Source organism: Taudactylus pleione, unplaced genomic scaffold, assembly GCF_031769625.1.
Source record: "Taudactylus pleione unplaced genomic scaffold, aTauple2 ptg002466l, whole genome shotgun sequence".
Taxonomy (NCBI): domain Eukaryota; kingdom Metazoa; phylum Chordata; class Amphibia; order Anura; family Myobatrachidae; genus Taudactylus; species Taudactylus pleione.
The window spans coordinates 153,483-164,556 of record NW_028286849.1 but is presented as its reverse complement, the minus strand read 5'-3'; the positions used below and the strand labels follow the sequence as shown (position 1 = coordinate 164,556).

General features: G+C 44.8%; 1 protein-coding gene across 1 annotated transcript; it reads left to right on the top strand.

The window, feature by feature from the left end:
• The first annotated feature begins 3,086 nt into the window (after positions 1–3,086).
• On the top strand, positions 3,087–10,736 carry GPX7 (glutathione peroxidase 7). The gene is made up of 3 exons (XM_088466108.1): positions 3,087–3,245; positions 7,697–7,958; positions 9,103–10,736. Exons 1-3 carry the CDS (start codon positions 3,123–3,125, stop codon positions 9,264–9,266), a joined length of 549 nt encoding a protein of 182 aa, XP_088322234.1. The 5' UTR covers positions 3,087–3,122; the 3' UTR covers positions 9,267–10,736.
• The last annotated feature ends 338 nt before the right edge of the window (positions 10,737–11,074 follow it).

Genomic DNA, 11,074 nt, shown 5'->3' with positions numbered 1-11,074 from the left:
TAATACAGCAGATAACTGCTGTACACACTGTATATTATGTGCTGTACACCCTGTATATTATGTGCTGTACACCCTGTATATTATGTGCTGTACACCCTGTATATTATGTGCTGTACACTATGTGCTGTACACACTGTATATTATGTGCTGTACACCCTGTATATTATGTGCTGTACACACTGTATATTATGTGCTGTACACACTATATATCATGTGCTGTACACACTGTATATTATGTGCTGTACACACTGTATATCATGTGCTGTACACACTATATATCATGTGCTGTACACACTGTATATTATGTGCTGTACACTATGTGCTGTACACACTGTATATCATGTGCTGTACACCCTGTATATTATGTGCTGTACACTATGTGCTGTACACACTGTATATCATGTGCTGTACACCCTGTATAGTATGTGCTGTACACCCTGTATATCATGTGCTGTACACCCTGTATATTATGTGCTGTACACCCTGTATAGTATGTGCTGTACACCCTGTATATCATGTGCTGTACACCCTGTATAGTATGTGCTGTACACCCTGTATATCATGTACTGTACACCCTGTATATTATGTGCTGTACACACTGTATATTATGTGCTGTACACCCTGTATAGTATGTGCTGTACACCCTGTATATTATGTGCTGTATACCCTGTATATTATGTGCTGTACACCCTGTATATTATGTGCTGTACACCCTGTATATTATGTGCTGTACACTATGTGCTGTACACACTGTATATTATGTGCTGTACACCCTGTATATTATGTGCTGTACACACTGTATATTATGTGCTGTACACACTATATATCATGTGCTGTACACACTGTATATTATGTGCTGTACACACTGTATATCATGTGCTGTACACACTATATATCATGTGCTGTACACACTGTATATTATGTGCTGTACACTATGTGCTGTACACACTGTATATCATGTGCTGTATACCCTGTATATTATGTGCTGTACACCCTGTATATTATGTGCTGTACACTATGTGCTGTACACACTGTATATCATGTGCTGTACACCCTGTATAGTATGTGCTGTACACCCTGTATATCATGTGCTGTACACCCTGTATATTATGTGCTGTACACACTGTATATCATGTGCTGTACACCCTGTATAGTATGTGCTGTACACCCTGTATATCATGTGCTGTACACCCTGTATAGTATGTGCTGTACACCCTGTATATCATGTGCTGTACACCCTGTATATTATGTGCTGTACACACTGTATATTATGTGCTGTACACCCTGTATAGTATGTGCTGTACACCCTGTATATTATGTGCTGTACACACTGTATATTATGTGCTGTATACCCTGTATATTATGTGCTGTACACCCTGTATATTATGTGCTGTACACTATGTGCTGTACACACTGTATATTATGTGCTGTACACCCTGTATAGTATGTGCTGTACACCCTGTATATCATGTGCTGTACACCCTGTATATTATGTGCTGTACACCCTGTATATTATGTGCTGTACACACTGTATATTATGTGCTGTACACCCTGTATAGTATGTGCTGTACACACTGTATATTATGTGCTGTACACACTGTATATTATGTGCTGTATACCCTGTATATTATGTGCTGTACACCCTGTATAGTATGTGCTGTACACCCTGTATATTATGTGCTGTACACTATGTGCTGTACACACTGTATATTATGTGCTGTATACCCTGTATATTATGTGCTGTACACCCTGTATATTATGTGCTGTACACCCTGTATATTATGTGCTGTACACCCTGTATATTATGTGCTGTACACACTGTATATTATGTGCTGTACACACTGTATATTATGTGCTGTACACACTGTATATTATGTGCTGTACACCCTGTATATTATGTGCTGTACACACTGTATATTATGTGCTGTACACCCTGTATATCATGTGCTGTACACCCTGTATATCATGTGCTGTACACCCTGTATATTATGTGCTGTACACACTGTATATTATGTGCTGTACACTATGTGCTGTACACACTGTATATTATGTGCTGTACACACTGTATATTATGTGCTGTATACCCTGTATATTATGTGCTGTACACCCTGTATATTATGTGCTGTACACACTGTATATTATGTGCTGTACACACTGTATAGTATGTGCTGTATACCCTGTATAGTATGTGCTGTACACACTGTATATTATGTGCTGTACACCCTGTATATTATGTGCTGTATACCCTGTATATTATGTGCTGTACACACTGTATAGTATGTGCTGTACACCCTGTATATTATGTGCTGTACACTATGTGCTGTACACACTGTATATTATGTGCTGTATACCCTGTATATTATGTGCTGTACACACTGTATATTATGTGCTGTACACCCTGTATATTATGTGCTGTACACACTGTATAGTATGTGCTGTACACACTGTATAGTATGTGCTGTATACCCTGTATATTATGTGCTGTACACCCTGTATAGTATGTGCTGTATACCCTGTATATTATGTGCTGTACACTATGTGCTGTACACACTGTATATTATGTGCTGTACACCCTGTATATTATGTGCTGTACACACTGTATAGTATGTGCTGTACACACTGTATAGTATGTGCTGTATACCCTGTATATTATGTGCTGTACACCCTGTATAGTATGTGCTGTACACCCTGTATATTATGTGCTGTACACCCTGTATATTATGTGCTGTACACACTGTATATTATGTGCTGTACACCCTGTATATTATGTGCTGTACACCCTGTATATTATGTGCTGTATACCCTGTATATTATGTGCTGTATACCCTGTATATTATGTGCTGTACACACTGTATATTATGTGCTGTACACCCTGTATATTATGTGCTGTACACTATGTGCTGTACACCCTGTATATTATGTGCTGTACACACTGTATATTATGTGCTGTACACACTGTATATTATGTGATGATCTATGGCAGGATAGGAGAAGTCTGTGCAGCACAGAGGGTGTTAGGACCATGGAGGAGCTGGTGTTAGTACATAGGGCCAGCCCAGGGCGTGTTCTCATGTCTGTAGCTAGTCGCAGCGGTCCGGCCACACTAGGGTACAGCTGCCGCCATGTACTCAGCGCTGTTCCTGCTCCTCCTGACTCCCACCCTGCAGAAGGACCGGGACTTCTACACGTTCAAGGTGGTCAACATCAGGGGCAAGCTGGTGTCTCTGGAGAAGTACCGAGGATCGGTGAGTGGTATTCACTAACTAGAACTCCGCAACCTGCAAAGCCCTATTACCGGCACCCACTAGGCACAACTACCTGCAAATCCCTATTACCGGCACCCACTAGGCACAACTACCTGCAAATCCCTATTACCGGCACCCACTATGCACAACTACCTGCAAATCCCTATTACCGGCACAACCACCTGCAAATCCCTATTACCGGCACCCACTAGGTACAACTATCTGAAAATCCCTATTACCGGCACAACTACCTGCAAATCCCTATTACCGGCACCCTCTAAGCACAACTACCTGCAAATCCCTATTACCGGCACCCACTAGGTACAACTATCTGAAAATCCCTATTACCGGCACAACTACCTGCAAATCCCTATTACCGGCACCCTCTAAGCACAACTACCTGCAAATCCCTATTAATGGCACCCACTAAGCACAACTACCTGCAAATCCCTATTAATGGCACCCACTAAGCACAACTACCTGCAACTCCCTGTTACCGGCACCCACTAAGCACAGCTACCTGCAATGTACCTGGACACTTCTATGTCCTTATCTAACCTGCGATGGAACTACCCAAAACTTCCCAAATAACATTATTGCTGCCTGTGTGTCACACCCCGGGGGCTGGCCGCGTGCGTGTTACACACCCCGGGGGCTGGCCACGTGCGTGTTACACACCCCGGGGGCTGGCCGCGTGCGTGTTACACACCCCGGGGGCTGGCCGCGTGCGTGTTACACACCCCGGGGGCTGGCCGCGTGCGTGTTACACACCCCGGGGGCTGGCCGCGTGCGTGTTACACACCCCGGGGGCTGGCCGCGTGCGTGTTACACCTGCCCCATGTACACTTACACACTAGGGTTATTTTTTTTGTCAGGAGCCAGTTAACCTACCAGTATATATTTGGAGTGTGTGAGGAAACCGGGGCACCTGAGGAAACCCACGCAAACACAGGGAGAATATACAAACTCCACACAGTTAGGGCCATGGTGGGAACTGAATCCATGACCCCGGTGTGTGAGGCAGTAATGCTAACCACTACACCAGCCGTGTCTGCTCCTGTCTCAGGCCCATCTGGGTCACAGTAACATGCTGTGGAATGAGACCTCCCCCTCCCTTTGTCTGCTCCTTTCAGAGGGGGCTGTGGACGTGGCATGTAGCAGAGGGGGCTGTGTGTGTATGTATACATTAGGAATGCACAGTACTAGTGTAACCTTCCTACCTGAGAGGGGGCTGTGTGTGTGTGTGTGTGTGTGTGTGTGTGTATACATTAGGAATGCACAGTACTAGTGTAACCTTCCTACCTGAGAGGGGGCTGTGTCTGTGTGTATACATTAGGAATGCACAGTACTAGTGTAACCTTCCTACCTGAGAGGGGGCTGTGTGTGTGTGTATACATTAGGAATGCACAGTACTAGTGTAACCTTCCTACCTGAGAGGGGGCTGTGTGTGTCTGTGTGTGTGTATACATTAGGAATGCACAGTACTAGTGTAACCTTCCTACCTGAGAGGGGGCTGTGTCTGTGTGTATACATTAGGAATGCATAGTACTAGTGTAACCGTCCTACCTGAGAGGGGGCTGTGTGTGTGTGTGTGTGTGTGTGTATACATTAGGAATGCACAGTACTAGTGTAACCTTCCTACCTGAGAGGGGGCTGTGTGTGTGTGTGTGTGTGTGTGTGTGTATACATTAGGAATACACAGTACTAGTGTAACCTTCCTACCTGAGAGGGGGCTGTGTGTGTGTGTGTATACATTAGGAATGCACAGTACTAGTGTAACCTTCCTACCTGAGAGGGGGCTGTGTGTGTGTGTATACATTAGGAATGTACAGTACTAGTGTAACCTTCCTACCTGAGAGGGGGCTGTGTGTGTGTGTGTGTGTGTGTGTACATTAGGAATGCACAGTACTAGTGTAACCTTCCTACCTGAGAGGGGGCTGTGTCTGTGTGTATACATTAGGAATGCACAGTACTAGTGTAACCGTCCTACCTGAGAGGGGGCTGTGTGTGTGTGTGTGTGTGTATACATTAGGAATGCACAGTACTAGTGTAACCGTCCTACCTGAGAGGGGGCTGTGTGTGTGTGTGTGTGTGTGTATATACATTAGGAATGCACAGTACTAGTGTAACCGTCCTACCTGAGAGGGGGCTGTGTGTGTGTGTGTGTGTGTGAGTGTGTATATACATTAGGAATGCACAGTACTAGTGTAACCGTCCTACCTGAGAGGGGGCTGTGTCTGTATGTATACATTAGGAATGCACAGTACTAGTGTAACCTTCCTACCTGAGAGGGGGCTGTGTGTGTGAGTGTGTATATACATTAGGAATGCATAGTACTAGTGTAACCTTCCTACCTGAGAGGGGGCTGTGTGTCTGTGTGTATACATTAGGAATGCACAGTACTAGTGTAACCTTCCTACCTGAGAGGGGGCTGTGTGTGTGTGTATACATTAGGAATGTACAGTACTAGTGTAACCTTCCTACCTGAGAGGGGGCTGTGTGTGTGTGTGTGTGTGTGTGAGTGTGTATATACATTAGGAATGCACAGTACTAGTGTAACCGTCCTACCTGAGAGGGGGCTGTGTCTGTATGTATACATTAGGAATGCACAGTACTAGTGTAACCTTCCTACCTGAGAGGGGGCTGTGTGTGTGAGTGTGTGTATACATTAGGAATGCACAGTACTATTGTAACCTTCCTACCTGAGAGGGGGCTGTGTCTGTATGTATACATTAGGAATGCATAGTACTAGTGTAACCTTCCTACCTGAGAGGGGGCTGTGTGTCTGTGTGTATACATTAGGAATGCACAGTACTAGTGTAACCTTCCTACCTGAGAGGGGGCTGTGTGTGTGTATACATTAGGAATGCACAGTACTAGTGTAACCTTCCTACCTGAGAGGGGGCTGTGTGTGTGTGTGTGTGTGTGTGTGTATACATTAGGAATGCACAGTACTAGTGTAACCATCCTACCTGAGAGGGGGCTGTGTGTGTATGTATACATTAGGAATGCACAGTACTAGTGTAACCTTCCTACCTGAGAGGGGGCTGTGTGTGTGAGTGTGTATATACATTAGGAATGCACAGTACTAGTGTAACCTTCCTACCTGAGAGGGGGCTGTGTGTGTGTGTGTGTGTGTGTGTGTGTGTGTGTGTGTGTGTGTGTGTGTGTGTGTGTGTGTGTATATACATTAGGAATGCACAGTACTAGTGTAACCTTCCTACCTGAGAGGGGGCTGTGTCTGTGTGTGTGTGTGTGTGTGTATACATTAGGAATGCACAGTACTAGTGTAACCTTCCTACCTGAGAGGGGGCTGTGTCTGTGTGTATACATTAGGAATGCACAGTACTATTGTAACCTTCCTACCTGAGAGGGGGCTGTGTGTGTGTGTGTGTGTGTGTGTGTATACATTAGGAATGCACAGTACTAGTGTAACCTTCCTACCTGAGAGGGGGCTGTGTGTGTGTGTGTGTGTGTGTGTGTATACATTAGGAATGCACAGTACTAGTGTAACCATCCTACCTGAGAGGGGGCTGTGTCTGTATGTATACATTAGGAATGCACAGTACTAGTGTAACCTTCCTACCTGAGAGGGGGCTGTGTGTGTGAGTGTGTATATACATTAGGAATGCACAGTACTAGTGTAACCTTCCTACCTGAGAGGGGGCTGTGTGTGTGAGTGTGTATATACATTAGGAATGCACAGTACTAGTGTAACCTTCCTACGAGAGGGGGCTGTGTGTCTGTGTGTATACATTAGGAATGCACAGTACTAGTGTAACCTTCCTACCTGAGAGGGGACTGTGTGTGTGTGTATACATTAGGAATGCATAGTACTAGTGTAACCTTCCTACCTGAGAGGGGGCTGTGTGTGTGTGTGTGTGTGTGTGTATACATTAGGAATGCATAGTACTAGTGTAACCTTCCTACCTGAGAGGGGGCTGTGTCTGTGTGTATACATTAGGAATGCACAGTACTAGTGTAACCTTCCTACGAGAGGGGGCTGTGTGTGTGTATACATTAGGAATGCATAGTACTAGTGTAACCTTCCTACCTGAGAGGGGGCTGTGTGTGTGTGTGTGTGTGTGTGTATGTATACATTAGGAATGCACAGTACTAGTGTAACCTTCCTACCTGAGAGGGGGCTGTGTGTGTGAGTGTGTATATACATTAGGAATGCATAGTACTAGTGTAACCTTCCTACCTGAGAGGGGGCTGTGTCTGTGTGTATACATTAGGAATGCACAGTACTAGTGTAACCTTCCTACCTGAGAGGGGGCTGTGTGTGTGTGTGTGTGTGTGTGTGTATACATTAGGAATGCACAGTACTAGTGTAACCTTCCTACCTGAGAGGGGGCTAAGTGAAATTACAGTCTGCAATAGAATGAAGCATACGTTCCTGTGCTGTAGTTAATAGCATCCTCAGTAAATGTAACATTGTTACTCCTCAGGTGTCGCTGGTCGTCAATGTAGCCAGTGAGTGTGGTTTCACCGACAGTCACTACAAGGCACTACAGAAGCTGCAGCGGGAGCTGGGACCCTACCACTTCAATGTCTTGGGCTTCCCATGTAACCAGTTTGGACATCAGGAGCCAAACAGCGATCGTGAGATTGAATCATTTGTCAGAAAGAAATACAGTGTTTCCTTCCCTATGTTCAGCAAGATGGCCGTCTCTGGAACTGGGGCCAACGCTGCCTTCAAGTATCTGGCTGGTGAGAGACCAGGGGACGTGATTGTAAGCTGTGGGGCTTAGAGCATATGAGACACAATTCTTTCATTTTTTGATGGTGTCATGAAGTTTATATAAGGAGGCGAATGTGCCGAATTCCTGCTTACTGCAGCTGTCAGGTTGTGTTGGTGACTTCTCTGCCATTATTGGCATTTGGGCAGATTTCATGTCTCCGGTGACAACTGTTATTAGTAATCATGTACGGAAGTGGCTGCATTAATCTTCATCATACACAAGTTTCCCTAATAAGCTCCTCAGTGATGGCAGAAAACCTCCCTCTTTATACAGAAGGTACATGAAGGAGTTTGTACCTATATTCTGTCGCTGTATATACTATATACTGCTGTCCACACAACCCCCACATTGTCTGATGGACTAATTCTCATTATTGCCTGAATGGATGTAATTTGCTTATGTTACCACGTAAGACACAACCCGCTCATACATTAGCCTGCATTATACACTATAATAAAAGATTTCTAAAATTAACAAAGTAATACACAGGGTCAATAAGATTTGCACATTTGTGAGGCAGGGTATGAATATACGGTACGTGATGGAACATGGCAAGAGATTCACATGCGCAGTAGGAGTGGGGTGGCTCCTCTCCTCCCCCGCTATTGGCCCCGACTGCAGGGGAAGGAGTGAATGGAATAGGGCTGGGGTGAGGAGGGTAGGGGAAGGAGTGAATGGAATAGGGCTGGGGTGAGGAGGGTAGGGGAAGGAGTGAATGGAATAGGGCTGGGGTGAGGAGGGTAGGGGAAGGAGTGAATGGAATAGGCCTGGGGTGCGGGTAGGGGAAGGAGTGAATGGAATAGGGCTGGGGTGAGGAGGGATGGGGAAGGAGTGAATGGAATAGGGCTGGGGTGAGGAGGGTAGGGGAAGGAGTGAATGGAATAGGCCTGGGGTGAGGGTAGGGGAAGGAGTGAATGGAATAGGGCTGGGGTGAGGGTAGGGGAAGGAGTGAATGCCGGGTCCAGTATACCAGTAATATATACTTTCTAGTAGATGTAAACAAGGATTGGGCTGTTACATGCTACTGAAGTATTTCAGATTCGGTTATATTCTGGATTATGTGTGTGAGATTATGTATATTATAAATGTTGTATGTGTTTTCACTTTCCCAGATTCCTCCGGTAAAGAACCAGACTGGAATTTCTGGAAATACCTTATGGGACCTGACGGTACGGTGGTGAATGCATGGGGTCCCTCAGTGTCTGTGGAGGATGTAAAACCTGACGTTCTAGCGCAGGTGAGGAAATTGATCTTGAAGAAGAAAGAGGAACTATGACCGCCGTGCTCAGAGACTAGACCGCCGTGCTCAGAGACTAGACCACGTGGAAGACCAGTACTACGTGGTTGATGATGTTACCATGGAAACGCATGTAATTGGTTATAACTCTCAAAATAAGATGTGAGACCGCACAGGACACGCAGATGAATATCTCATGAGACGGCATTACATAAACTGTCCAGCAAGACCTACTTTTTATATGTCAGCTTCCCTCAACCTTTAAAGAACAAAAATAATCTGCACCTTACTGGGATATAGCTGCAAACTTCAGTCTTTCATGTTCCTAAAAACTGGTCACAAAACATTTTGCTTTTACAGTCACACAAATGTTGCATCGGCCATTGGAGCGTTTTCCAGTAAAGGATTAGGTGAGATACATTAATGGCAGAAGATTCGCAGGTGGCCTTTCTCTAATCTGCATTTCTGGTGGGCATTGATTTACTACCCAAAACTAAACATAACCGCTGTGTCCACTATTACACCAAGACGCTGGATCCACTGTCTGCCTCGGCCAGAACAAAATTCAAGTTTTTTTGGCTTTGAAAAGTGTAAAAATAGACGATATTAGTTACAATAAAGGAGCATCTAGAAATGGACAAATGATTTGCAAAGTAACGATTCCCAAGTGCAATGATGGGCACAAAGGTGTGAGGCGCTGCGGATCCCTTGTGCCGCCATATAAATAAAGGATAATAATAATAGGTGTGACATTGGCTGTATTAGCGTCATGCACAAATGCTACACAAACATACATGACCAGCAGGGCAGACACTAACCGTGGTAAAACCTAGAGGGGTGCCAGGATGTAGGGGGCACTGATGACACAGAATGAGCCAGGTACTGGGGCGAGATGTCACACTAGGTGCGTATGTGAGAGGAGCGACCTGGGGCACCCAGAACATATCGGCCATTTCCCAGCACCACCAGCTACACGTTTATTACATGTAACCTGGCAGAGGTGTCATCTCTATACTACTGATCCTATACATCATCCGCTCCCTATACATACACTACAGCCACTACTGCTACACGTTTATTACATGTAACCTGGCAGAGGTGTCATCTCTATACTACTGATCCTATACATCATCCGCTCCCTATACATACACTACAGCCTATACTGCTACACGTTTATTACATGTAACCTGGCAGAGGTGTCATCTCTATACTACTGATCCTATACATCATCCGCTCCCTATACATACACTACAGCCACTACTGCTACACGTTTATTACATGTAACCTGGCAGAGGTGTCATCTCTATACTACTGATCCTATACATCATCCGCTCCCCTATACATATGCTGCTGTTGATGGCTATGCTGAGACTCAGCTAATAAAACCTCTTCTTTGATATGAATAGCAACAGTGCCACCCAGTGGTGACCAGAGAGAATTTTACTTCTGCAGCGATCATTTACGGTCCAACACGGGACGATCTGTTCGATGAACAATTTCCCTTCAACTTTCTGTAGTGCAGGACAAACATTATTGGGTGTACACACTGATGTCTATCATATATATCTATTGGGTGTACACTGATTTTTTAAAATGTGTTTTATTTATTATCAGTTTCTTATATAGCGCAGCATATTCCCTTGCGCTTTACAATTGTAAATATTAATAGAACAAAACTGGGTAATAACAGACAGACATAGAGGTAAGAGGGCCCTGCTCGCAAGCTGGGAAATAGGCATTTATACACAAGGATAGGTGCTATATATTGCATTTTGGTCCAGCCAGACTGCAGAGTTTCTTGGTTGGCTGCATGATCCAGTCACACTGGAATGTTGACCAAATGTCAC